A 13,776-nucleotide genomic window follows, 5' to 3' on the forward strand; every position below is an offset into this window, starting at 1 on the left:
TAAAAGTGACGTGTATTTCCAACTTCAGTTCAAAACACAATTCTGTGTCAGCTACAGAAGTTTGGGAAGCTGTGATCTACCTGTTCCGGCTTAATACTTCTCTCTCCACCTGCTTTTCAGGCTGTGAATATAGCTGGTGCTGGATTGTTTGGGGAAATTAGCATGGTTACAACTCCAGCATCAGTGCCAGCTGCAGTGGCAGTATTGCACTTGCTTGAAGAAGACCAGATGGAAGCCTCTGTTCCTCTCTCAACGTGCCTTGCTCTTCACTGGGAAGAGCCTTGTTGCCATGGGGCAGAGGTCATTGGCTACAACATAGAATACGGGGAAAAACAGCTCTTAGCTGTCAACAGAGTTACAAGCCATGTTCTGGAGAACCTGCAGCCTGACACTTTATACAGGTGATTTTTTAAAAAGTTTCACAAACAGGATGCGAGCTTCAGATACGATGCTCAGGGTCATGCTAGATGAGGTGTGGGAGGCATGTGAACAGTCTCCTAACATTTTTTGTTTTTACTGATTTGCAGATGCACGGGTTGTGAATTTGTTAAAAGCAGGGGTGATGTGCTGCTTGAACCTTTGGCCACAGGTTGTCTTTCTGACAAAAATCCCCCCCCCCGCTTTTCTCTCCATGGGGAGAAGCTAAGGGGACCCATTTCCTTGTTCCCCTCCAGGTGGGAAGGCTGCCGACTGCAAGGAGATTTTCTATTGGAAAAATAGCCCAGGGGGAATGTGACATTGCTGTTCACATAATTTTTGTAGCCCCAGTAGCTACATTCAGTTTAGGGAGAAAAGTCAGGGAATGCTCCCAGTCTCTTATCTAGCTTAGCCCTGAGCTCTCACGTAAGTCTTTGCTTACTCTTTAAAAGTAGATTTCAAGCCCTCTTCATATTAAAAACCTGAGATGCGTTTATCAGTTGCAGCTACACTGGTAGGCATCCTGTAGCAGTTTAACTTGCCTCAATGAAAGCTCATTTTTCAAGCTGAAACTGGACATGACAACAGGTACAGTTGCTGCTGAAAATGGCAACCCTGTGTTCTAGAAATGAGAGGCATGATGTCACACTGTGCACTCCTATCCACCATGCAACCCATCCATGTTACTGACTACCACTGAAGGAATGGAATAGGGAGAAACGCCCGTTGCAGTGAAGCCACCTCAGGCATCTCTGTCGTTGCACATTGCAGGGAGAGGAGGAGGGAAACCTGACACAGGGTTGCCATTTTCAACAGCAAGCCCCTGTTGGTTGACACATCAGGTTCCAGTCTCAAGACGTGAGAAAGTTTGTAGGGCGGGGCGGGGGGGGGGGAGTACTTTACCCATGTGAACAATCCTGCCTGTGAGAAGTAGCTGGAAGGGGCAGGAGCTGAGCCAGCGTACTATAGCGGCTAGTGTATTAGACTTGGACCATGAAGCCTTGGGCTCAGATTCATGCTGAGTTGCAAGCTTCGCTAGGCGATCTTATATCTGACAAACCTCATGCAGTTGTTGGAAAGATAAACTGGCATTGTCTCATGTCCATGAGCTCCTCAATGGAAATGTGGAATAAAAAGGTGATATGTGAATGTGGCCCCATTTTCAGAGAGACTGGATGGTGCCTTCTTCTCATGATGGGACCATGAAGCCTTGGGCTCAGATTCATGCTGAGCTGCAAGCTTTGCTAGGCGATCTTATATCTGACAAACCTCACGCAGTTGTTGGAAAGATAAACTGGCATTGTCTCATGTCCATGAGCTCCTCAATGGAAATGTGGAATAAAAAGGTGATATGTGAATGTGGCCCCATTTTCAGAGAGACTGGATGGTGCCTTCTTCTCATGATGGTGGGAGTCAACTTGTGCCTGAGCTGTACCAGTTCAGCCTGTGGGCGTGTGCAGGAAAGAGCGTGTGCGGGATTGAATGCTCCTCAAAACAGAACACAATAAAAATACCCTGTGCTAAGAAAATGTAGGCGATTTAAGAGATTAAATGCACACGCTTAAGAAGAGGTCTTATCTATAGGGCAGGGGTGGGGCACCTGTGTTCACCCCTGGCATCTTCAGGGTACGGCTGAAAAAACTTGCCCGACACCCCAGAGTGCCACTTTTAGGCAGTGCATGCAGTGCTGGCCTAGGTAGAACAGCGGTCTGACTTGGCATAAAGCAGCTTCCCATGTTCCAGATGTAGTTGGACTCTAGTTCCCATCAGCTCCAGCCAGCATCACCAATGGTCAGGGATGATGGAAGTTGTGATCTGGCATCATCTGCAGTCCATGGGTTTCCCACCCCTGCTGTAGAGAGACAGAAGAAGCAAAGTAACACATAATCTACAGTTGCCCAGTTCACACCTTGACAGCGTTGGCTGTATGTTTGGGCAGATGAACACTGACCGTACCAGGCTGGCAAATACGACACTGAGTAGTGTTTTGAGAGTTGCAAACAGAAGAGCAGATGCCATAGTGCAACAAAACCCCAGGAAAAAAATACTGCCTGGTAAAAAAGAAATCTTTTCCGTGCAGCCCTCAAGATGTAGGACCCTCCTTACCTATCAGCTGTAGAAGGTGGATGCTAGAGCATATGTGCGCAAAGTAGATTTTAGTAGGAACTCTTAATGCTCTGTCTTGCGTTTATTATTTGCATCTTGTGGCTTCTGAAATATTCAAAACCATTCTGGGCCTTATACAAAGATGTATTTATTTATTTATTACATGTCTACACCGCACAATAGCCAAAGCTTTCTGAGCAGTTCACAACAGTTAAAAATACATCATAAAATACAATACAAAATATAAACGTTTAAAAAAGTATAAAAGTACAATCCAGAATAAAGCCTTGCAGCAATGCAGAGATTTAGAATACAATAACAGGTTAAACAACAGAGCTAAAGGACTAAAATGCCTGGGAAAATAAAAACGTCCTTACCTGGTGCCAGAAAGAGTACAACTTAGGCGCCAAGCGAACTTCTCTGGGAAGCTCCTTCCACAACTGGGGTGCCACAGCAGAAAGGTTTTTTTAAAAAAATCAGAGCACTACCTGTATCCTCATGGCAACTTTTTGTCCCATTATTCCCTCTTAGAATCCGAATCCAGGCCTTCAACAGTCTTGGAGCTGGTCCCTTCAGCCCTTCCATTAAAGCGAAAACAAAGCCTTTACCTCCTGATCCCCCACACCTGGAATGTGTAGTCTTCAGTTACCAGAGCCTTAAGCTGAAATGGGGTGAAGGTCCTAGCAGAGCTTTAATCACCAACCCCACACAGTTCAACCTACAGATGGAAGACAGGTTTGGCAGGTGAGATCAGTCTGAAAACATTTTGATCTCTGTGTCCTCTTTCTTCTTTTTTCTTTATTTCAAGAGTTGTTCAGGGTTTCAGAAAAGGACAGATTGGATAATAGGCTTATTCCGATCACTGTCGTACATATGGCAGGAAGTATGCCTTCCCTCCCTCCTTTATGCTCTCTGGTACCATTAGGTGGCCACACATGACCTGACATTCAAAAAGCCATATGTCTGTGGGCTCCCATTATGCAGTTGATATCCACAAATCAACCTTGCAAGCTGAGCCTACATGTGTACGCAACTGCACATGGTTGTCCCAAGGTGTCAGCAATGGATAGGTATGCCAAGTGGGTGAAGAGGAAAGATGTGCTTTTGCTCCCCACCACTTAAAGGGGAAAGATCCAGGTAAGTGTATCCTCCCTTCTGACTGAAAACGAGACCACCTCCTGGCTTTGACTCTAATTGGGGCAGGACCTGTTGGTGCGTGGAGAAGCATTTGAGTTCCTTTGGAGCACTGCACTACCTGGAAGATGTGAGCTCTGAGGAGCTTCAAAGGTTTAGACCTCAAACGTTGCTTAGTTGTTTTTCTTTTTCTGGAAATGAACATAACTATAATGATTGAGTCAAGCAAGTAATGAAACTTAGCAGTTAGCTTTCAGGATTGTACTGACTTGATCCTAGAACATGTTACCATGAGATGCAGCAAGTGATTTTTTAAATTTATTTACCAGATTCATCACTGTCTACAGTGGACCTTGTCACACATACAAAGTGCAGCGACTTAGTGAATCCATGACATACTACTTTAAAATCCAAGCATGCAATGATGCCGGTGAAGGAGAGTTTTCTGAAGTTTACACATTCACCACAACCAAATCTCCACCTCCTGCTTTGAAAGGTGAGGGCATTGATCATGTTGAACTGAGGATGCTCACGCAAGGCAATTCAAAATGGCTGTTAATAAGTTATAAAGGACTATTTAATACATAAGGGGCAGCAGGATTGTAATAACACAGAGAAGCAAACATAGAGGGATGCTTTTTAAACAATTACAAGAATACAGGGCTGGGCCAAAATGAAAGGAACTTCAGTGTGCAAAGGTGGTCTAACTCTTAAAATTCAATGTTTGAGGACAAATGTGGAAGTTTCCAGTGGCACCTTGCTGGCTGCTATTGAAACAACTTAACTAGGGGGACCTCGGCTTGATCTAGCAGAGTTTAAAATGGTAACTGCCACTTGAAAGGAGATGATAGTGCTATCTCACCTCACTCCACCCTGGCAATTTGGGGCAAGGGGTAGGAGGTGGGAGAAGAGAGTCACATTGTATATTCTTCAACATGATGAACAGTTTTTTTCATAAAGGCAGTTTGTCTTTTCCATAGGAAGTTTTGAGTAGTGGGCGTGTACATACACAGTCTTCAAATGGGCACTTTGGGGCCAAGCGTTGAGCCCCACAGATTTGGTAAAGACACAAGTACATACGTTATAACTAGAAAATTGAGCCCTTTTTGCTTGATGTGATCCCATACGTGGGAAGGAAGAAACAGCACTTGTTTCCTATGGGTAAACTGTATCATAGGTAAACTGTATCATTCCTATGGGTAAACTGTATCATGTTTGGTCATTACCAAATATTTGCAGCTTCAGAAAAGGATGATACCCATTAACAGAAATCAAGTACCATTTGGCATGGGAGCAGGCACAATCAACCTTACAGTTTGAGGCATGGAGCAGGAGATATGGGGTCAGGTTCCAGCTCAGCCCAAGACACATCAGATGATCTTTTGCAAGCCGTTAGTACTCACCTTCTGGATCCCATCAGTATCAACATTGTCAAGCAGCCAGAGCTAATTTTTTTTAATATAAATCCAGTTCATTAATTTGTTAATTAATCAATTTATATCCAGGTTCACACATAATTACAACACTGTTTGGGGGGGGGGGGTTAAACACTGGGTTGTCATGAAGAAGCCAGCATACTAGTTTGCTGTACTCATTTGCGCCCACGTGGCTCCTCCTGCCAGTAGGAGTGGCTAAACAACCCTTATTTATCATAACGTCTGAACCCTGGCTTTCAGGAGAGAAACAAGCCAGAATTCCGGGTTCAGGCATCCTGCTACACAACCCAGGAATGGAACATCTCTGGTTGTTTAGCCACTCCCACTGGCAGCAGGAGCAGTCAAGCAACATGAATTAACTTGGGTTGTTGTTATGTGTGAACCGGGCCACTTTGTCCATGACTAGGGTTGGAGAGGAAACATGAAAAAATGCTTCATTATATTACTAGTTAGAGAGACGATCACGGTATTTAAAAATAATTTCTGGACGTTGAGTTATGGATCTTGCATTCCCTCTTTCCAGCGCCCAAAGTCCATCAGCTGGGAGATAACATCTGTGAGGTCACATGGGAGCCTTTACAACCAATGAAAGGCGATGCCATCGTTTACATTTTACAACTTGCCAGTGGGAGGGAAGTTGATCAGGTAATCGGGGAAAAAGAACTTTTTGTTCTTGTTATGGGAAGTGCTGCTTTTTGTTAAGTAATTTTTATAAATTGTTGTAAAAGGTCCCTATTATCATATGAGTATTTCTTCAAAAGGAGAACGCCAGACACTCCTATACCTCAACCCACTTTTTGGAGAGTCCCCCTCTTCCCACCACACCAGAGCCTACTCCATTCAGCCAGGACAGTACTCCCGACTCCGTGTTGCATTTTCAAGCAGTTGCTGGGGTTAGCATGGGAAGGAGGGAGCAGGGAAGTCCACTTCTGGCAGTGCAGTTGATTCAGTGTAAATCTGGATCCAACAGTGTAATTAATGTCTGACCTGGTTTGCATGTCACAGCAACAATTCCTGGATTGTTTCACCCAGGAATTGCGACCGTGAGCAGAATGCATGAGCTTGCATACTTGTTGTTTCTACTTCTAATTAACAACCCAGGAACGCCCCATTCCTGGATTATTTGATGACATGCAAACTTGAAACTCTTGAGTTCTTTATGGGTTAAACAACTCAGAGTTAACCCAACAATTTTCCATGATTTCTTGTTGGGTTACCTCTAGGATGTTTAACCCATAAACAACCCAGAGTTTCTGGGTTTGCACATTACGAAACAACTCAGGAACCTAGGTTGTTGGTTAAAACTGGAAATGACAAGCACTTGGCTGTCACCCTTCGCTCATCCCTGCAATTCCTGGGTTAAACAACCCAGGAATTGCTGCCATGACATGTGAACCAAGACAATCTAAAATTAATTATTGGCCCTCCATAAAGGTGGAATCCTCTCAAGGCAGCATATTCAGAAGATGGTGATGATGTGTAGCATATTTCCTGTGGTGGGGAAATGCATGTTATACAATCTGAAGAGGAACCAGAGTATGGAAACGCATGTTCTTAGTTGCATGTCCCTTTTCTAGAGAATTGTTTTTTCCTCTCAGTTTGAGAATTAGAAATTTTCCGAACCTAAAATTATGGTCCTATACGTTATTCACACGCATCTCCGCAATTCTTTGAATAGGAAACCTAATTCATGAAGAGAATAATATTCTTATGGAAATTTGTGGCAGCAGAATTATGAAACTGCCAAGGCTTAAGACTGTGGCCCTAGTTTTCACTGAGATGGTAAACCTGTGCTCAGGCTGTACCTCTTCAGATTGCAGGTAGGGGCACACATGATAGAAAACTCCCTTCCACCCACCATGTCAGGGAGAAGGGCTCTAGCTTAGTCTTCTCTCAGACATGCTAGTTTTCTATGTGCATTTTTTATATGGGGGAGCATTCCATCGTGTGTGTCCACACCTGCGGTCTGAAGATGGTACAGCCCAAGCACAGATTTACAACCTCGTTGAGGACAAGGCATATAATAACATTATTGCAGCTACCAAACTCTCCATGTCCATTTTCTTTGCAACTGGAAAATCATGCCTTGTGCTTCCCCTTTTTTTGAGCTCTTCATTTTATATTTTGTTTTTATGGATGTCCTTCCCCTTTTTAAAAATCTGGTCATCCAGAATGCATTTCTAAAGACTATGGGTTGGATCCAGGATCTGCCACAAGAGAAAGGTCCCTCTGCCTGATGCTTGGGGATTCTCCCTCCCCCATAAACACACCACAGCTCACCCCATTTAGTAGGGCCTCCTGACTCTCCATGTAGCATTTCCAGGGGGCTGGAGGGGCTGCCGTGAGAAGGAGGGGGCGGGAAAGTCCATTTATGGCCAGCACAGTTCATCAAGCTTGAATCCAACCCTATCTTACTTATAGTGCTATCACTCTAAATGTTAGATTTGTCACATTCAGCCAGAGCCAACAACATGACTTGTTTGCTGATTTTAAGCTCCAAAAGTGATATTTTGAGAATGAGTACAGTTGAGAAATTCCTGCCAACCTAGCAGTTCGAAAGCAAGAAATTGCAAGTAGATAAATAGGCACCGCCTCGGCGGGAAAGGTAACAGCGTTCCGTGCACCTCGGTGTTCAGTCATGCCGGCCACATGACCACGGAAGCGTCTTCGGACAGCGCTGGCTCTTTGGCTTAGAAATGGAGATGAGCACCACACCCTAGAGTCGGACACGACTGGTTGGGGACACCTTTACCTTTACCTTTTTTACAGTTGAGAAATATCCTAGATTATATTATATTATTATTAATAATAATAGTTATTCAATTTATAACCCACCTATATACAAAATACTCTAGGTAGCATACAGAGTTCAAAACAGTATTTCAAAAAGCAAACAACAACAGCAGCAAACCTACAATAAAAACAGTACAGCCTAGAAACCGTATATGACAATCAGCAAAGAGAAATAAGGATTCTAAAAGAGAAGGCCTGCTGGAATAATAGAGTCTTTAATTCCTGCTTTAAAACATTCACAGAGGTCAGCAGGCGCATTTCAACTGGCAGATATTCCATATGCCAAGCGATCCACAGCCCCTTGGGAGGGGCTGTAGCTCAGGGGAAGAATGCATAGTTTGTATGCCAAAGGGCCCTTGTCCAGTCCCCAGCATCTCCAGGTAGGACTGGGAGAAACCCTTGTCTAAAATCCTGGAAAGCCTCTGTCAGCTGGTGCAGGCAGTACAGATCTAGATGGACCAGTGGGCTGATGGTATAAAGCAGCTTCCTGTGTTCCCAGTCATTGGTTATTTGAACCCACTTGCATTTCTTAATTTGATATTTGCGTTCTTGCTCCTTCCTCAGGTATACAAGGGACCAGAGACTTCATTCCGCATCACCAGCATGCAGACAAACTGTGAATATCGATTCAGGGTGTGTGCTGGAAGGCAGTATCAGGACTCCACTGGATCACAAGAACTGTATGGACCGTATAGTCCTAGCACAGTCTTCTCATCTCAGAAACAGGAGCTAGTTTCACAGTGCTCAGACACCAGCCCTGACCTCACGAAAAGCAGGAGGAAGGCGTTCAGCGACGAACAATTTGCATTTCTGCTCCTCATCATCTTTGCAACAGTTGCCATTTTGTTTGCTGTTATCATTCAGTACTTTGTGATCAAGTAAGCAGGCGACCTTAAGAATTGACTTCATTACTCCGCTTATTATTTTTCATACAGAAGTTTATGCCTTCAATATTTAAGTAAATTCCAATTAAATTGCTAGCTGGGAATGATTGTATAAGACAGACATTTCCATTTTTGCTGCTGACTAACAGCGAGGCTGGATAGGTAGAAACTCCCCCCTCCCCAACAACCCTACCTCCTAATATGGGTGGGGTAGGGGTGGAAACGAAGAGAAGAAAATCCCTATTATAGCACCGTCGTGCATCTTCTAATCAGGGTTAGCTGTTTAAAACAGCAAAAAAAAAAAAAAAAGCTGCCTTAACATGCACTTGTGATTCTCAGAGAGCTTGACTTTATTCTCACAGTAAGATCTTTATTTTCAAGTACAGCAAAGCAAGGGGTGGGGGAAAACCAACCACTTCAGCCCAAGTCTTGGCACGTGTGAGATACAGCAGCAAAGATGCTTAAGCTTAGAAGAGTACTGTATTACCGAACATTGCTAGAGCATACCACATTTGATATGTACTGTAGACAAAAATGAAACCAAAACATTATCAATCTCGACTTCAGCGATAGCGCTCCTTTTATTTTTCCAGTTGTTTTAATTGTTGGGATTCCAATAGTTTAATATCACTTCAAGAGCCAAGGGTAATAGGAAAGTATCAGCATCCTTAGTTTTTATCAAAAGTGCTCGAGGCACCGAAATCGTCTACATACAGAGGGAATTGCATTGGTATGTAACATGGCAAAATGCGCCCCCTTCTATACTGTACATTTCTGAATGAAATGCTTTCTGTCGTTGGTAAACAACTGTTGGCCCAACCCAGAGTTCACTCTCAGTGCCTGAGAGAACAGTAACGCCCTGTGCTTCTGACTTAAACTGCTGCAGCGTTTTTTTCAGAGGAAAAGCACAGAATTTTTTTGTCTTTAATGAGAACAAAAAGTGCATTTATGATAAATGTCTCACTATTTGGCTCAAACTGAGCAAATGTTTTTTGTACTATTCTTAACATGAAATTTTAAAAAAATCAAACTGGTTTGTTTTTTGGTTTGGGTTTTTTTTTCCTTTCTTGGGATGCCCTTCTAATGTAATCCAACTGATCAAGTCACAGGTGAAAATGAAATTTCTTCTAAAAGTTTAGATATGAGTTTTAAAGGAACTGCTGCCTCCTAGGTAGCAATTTCATATTCCATTGTTTTTGTGGTTCACGTCTTTTCTGTTTTGTGATGAAAATCTTCAGTGACAGGTCTGGCTGTGGGTGGAATAGTGTTTATGTTTTGTTTTTAGGGGGTGAATATCATGCACTACATAGGACTGTTCTTTGTCAAGCCTCTGCAGCTGGTACCTGTGAAGTAAAAGTAATTAAATGTTGTCTTTAGATTCATGCTCTTTTGAAAGCTGGAAAACCACCCATTTCATTTTCAAAGAAAGAAACTCAAGTTCAAGGGCCATGCATTTTGTTAGGTTTTGCATACTGGTAGGGACTGAACAGCTATACTTTATGAAACATCAGAATGCTTGCACTTGTATGTGAGACAGTGGATGTAATGTGTAACTCATTTTAGCTTGAGACATGTCTATTTCAGACAATAGAACATCATAAAATGTTTCTCAACCAGCTGTTAGTTCATAATGATAGCTTATGGTTTGTAGCATTGTGTTTGCATTTCACACCTGGGGGGGGGGAGGGAAATAAACACACACACATGATGACATATCACTTACTATCTTAAAAGTAGATTTTATGGTGCAATCTGAAATTAACCTTTTTTCAAAAATGTACTCTCCTTTTTTGTGATCTATTTATTTTGATTTTAAAAAAATTCTGGAAAATGTATGTTTGAATGTATTGTTCTACTTGTAGCAGAACTTTTAAGTTAATCATTTATTGTAATGGAAGCCCCTCTTTAGTGTTGGAAAGAGTTTTATACAAAAGTTAGTGTCTTTAGTTTGCAGGATCGTTTACAGCCTGTTCTCCTTCATTTCCTTTCATACTTCACTTTTTTATAAAACAATAGATTGTCTTCAGCAGATTTCTGTTGCCAAAGCATGTGATTTTGTTAAACTGATAAAAATGATTGCCGGGGGTGGGGAATCTCATTGAATTGGCAATAGTATGTCAGATACATTTTTTAAATTAGGTTTTTCTGAATAAATACTAACCAAAATTGTGACTTCATAGAAAGTTAAAGTTTAATTTGTATTTGCAATTGCCACAAACTGTTTATCTTTCCAGAATGTTTACTGGAAGGCATAATGTAGAATTTTATATTTACAACTATACATTCCAGATTGATGTACTCTAGTGGCATTAATGTATTAGATCTCCTTTTCTCTTGTATTGTAATTTTTGCTGTATTTCATACTTATGTTAAACCTGCCAGGCATTGTATTACTAAATTGTAACTATCAAATAGATAATATATTTAATATGGCCAATAAAAATATAAAATTGTTCACATCAAGGGTGTGGAATGGCTGTGTGAGATAATGCATGAAGAAGGAAGGAACCGTAGGGCTCCTTTACATATTTCTTCTAGTGGTGTGGATTGTGGTGGTGTTGCCTTTGCAGTTAGTCCTGCACCTGTACATTACATATAAAGGCTTCTGTCCTGATGCTGTGTAAGCGATGGACTTTACAGGGCATGGGACTTACTTTACTATTCATGCTGCTAAAATGCTTTGTCATTCTTAGGTCTGTTGTTTTCATGTTATGGCCAATTTCAAATCGTTATGTATATCATGACGGTGGTGGCGGTGTTTTTAAAATAAGCAATGCCGTCAGCTTGCATAATACAGATTCTACAGATGACTGGGGATTTAAAATGGAAAAGAGTAACAGATAACATGGAGAAACCATAAGAGCTAGAAACAAGGAATCCTGAGACACTCAAGATCTTGAATTCCGCACTTGTTTGCCATGGGTGCTTTCATATAAGGCAGGACACACTCTAGATCTGTCACTCTTTGGAGGAGGAAGATCATGGCCTTAAGTGTGTAAGGGATGGGTGGGTGGTTCTTTCAAACTCCCTTGTCATAATTGGGCCAGTCTCCTGGTGAGCTTTAGATTTGCTGCTTCTCCCTTCTGCAGGGCAAGTAGACATTAGAATAATCTGACTTTGATAGCTGATGCAGCCATGTGGATGCCTGAGTACCCTTGGGATATGACTGACATATTTATTGATGCCCTGGTTGACCTGTAGCATGGAGAATTACTTGGCTAATGAACTTGATCAGAGAGAGTGTCTCCTCTGTGGTCACATCTCAGCTCTACAATTCTCTTTACAGAAAAGTGCACCAAGGTGGCTTTCTTTGGCAGCTATTTCCAAACAGATTTCTCCATATCTTTGAGATCAGTGCTGGTAAATTTTGTTGGATTTGTTTTACTTTTGCTTTTTTAATCTTGAGCAAGAAAATGTCATCTGCAAGCCTGCAAAACCACTGCCAGTCAGAGTGGACAATATCATGCTGCATTCCCATATCTCAGTGTAAATTTATGTGAGATAGATATTCTAATTCCCATCTCTCCCTCAGTTCTCTCAGAAACAAAATGTGAGCTGGAGATTTTTCTTCTCGAAATTCTTTTTTTACCCATACGTACGCTGTTGCATGTAACGGTAGCATTCAGCAAATCATGGGTTAATTAAGGATGCACGCAAGCAAGCCACATCCAGTTTGCAGCAACTACCTACATATGTTGCATTTGTGGGTGGTTAGTGTGATATTTGAACCCAGAGACTTTGGGTTATTTGTGGGTTAAACAATCCAGAGTTAACCTAAGAAGTAACCCTGAGTTAACTGTGGTTGTTTAACCCATGCATAACCCAAAGTGTGCAGGTTTGGATGTTACACTGACAACACTGAAAATGGGGTGTTCGTAGGTTGTTGCTGCAGACCAGAAGCGGCCTGCACACAGCGCGTTCCCGCAAAGCGTGGGTTAATTAACCCACAATTTGCCACCAAAGGCTGCCGTTAGGTGCGAACCAGGTGATTAATATCTTTTCTGACTGGCAAAAAGGAAAGAAAAGGTACATAGCAACTTCCTGTTGCCATTCTCAGTTGCTATGCACGTAAGACTAAAAGAATGAAACAAAGTAGTTACTGTCCAACATAGATAAAAACTGTTCCAGTAGGAAACATCCAAATGTAACAGTGGGATAATACTTTTATTAAAGCCACCTGAAAAATACCCTCCAAAAAGCAAGCGAACGTTTGAGTTTTGACAAACTTCATTAAGCTGGAGGATGAAGCAACATTAAGCCTTCGGAGCTACATGAAATCCTTTTACCAAGCTTGTTAACAGTGCAGTCCTGTACAGGTCTGTTTGTTGTTTATTCGTTAAGTGGCGTCCGACTCTTTGTGACTTCATGGATCAGCCCACGCCAGAGCTTCCTGTTGGCTGTCGCCACCCCCAGCTCCCCCAAGGTTGAGTCCGTCACCTCCAGAATATCATCCATCCATCTTGCCCTTGGTCAGCCCCTCTTCCTTTTGCCTTCCACTTTCCCTAGCATCAGCATCTTCTCCAGGGTATCCTGTCTTCTCATTATGTGGCCAAAGTACTTCAGTTTTACCTTGTACAGGTCTACCCAGAAGTAAATCCCATTAAATTCAATAGTGCTTACTATCAGGGAAATGGGGATAGGACTGTAACATAAGTCTGCATAACACTTCACACAGTGTTACGCATAACATTTTTAAGACTACTACAATCTGTAGACTTGGCTTCATCAGAACTCTGTAGGGCTAGCCCAGAGGTGGGCAACTTGTGGCTTTCCAGATGTTTTGGCTTACAATTCTCATCAGCCTTGGCTAGCATAAGTAATTGTCAGGGATGATGGGAGCTGTAGACAAAGCATCTTGTGGGAAGCACAAGTTGCCCGCCCCGGGCTAGATGTTGAGTGGGGGGCGGGGGGAACAGAGGAAGAGAAAAAGAAAAGCTTATTCACTGTAAATCTTTGGTTGGTCCTAAGAAAACCATTCCCCTTCATGGATCACTGCCTTGTTGTGG

The 13,776-nt window shown here is 42.4% G+C and overlaps 1 protein-coding gene across 3 annotated transcripts in view; it reads left to right on the forward strand.

The window, feature by feature from the left end:
* FNDC3A (fibronectin type III domain containing 3A) overlaps positions 1-11,229 on the forward strand; it is an 88,665-nt gene extending 77,436 nt beyond the window's left edge. For all 3 annotated transcript variants that reach the window (XM_084814071.1, XM_084814073.1, XM_084814072.1), the window contains 5 exons: positions 121-401; positions 3,055-3,267; positions 3,987-4,153; positions 5,617-5,738; positions 8,451-11,229. In XM_084814071.1, the coding sequence (XP_084670197.1) occupies positions 121-401; positions 3,055-3,267; positions 3,987-4,153; positions 5,617-5,738; positions 8,451-8,768 (1,101 nt within the window). In that variant the 3' untranslated portion in view covers positions 8,769-11,229. The remainder of the gene's footprint in view (positions 1-120; positions 402-3,054; positions 3,268-3,986; positions 4,154-5,616; positions 5,739-8,450) is intronic.
* The last annotated feature ends 2,547 nt before the right edge of the window (positions 11,230-13,776 follow it).

Source organism: Heloderma suspectum, chromosome 9 (assembly GCF_057233095.1).
Source record: "Heloderma suspectum isolate Gila_16-S chromosome 9, 16-S_ref, whole genome shotgun sequence".
NCBI lineage: Eukaryota > Metazoa > Chordata > Lepidosauria > Squamata > Helodermatidae > Heloderma > Heloderma suspectum.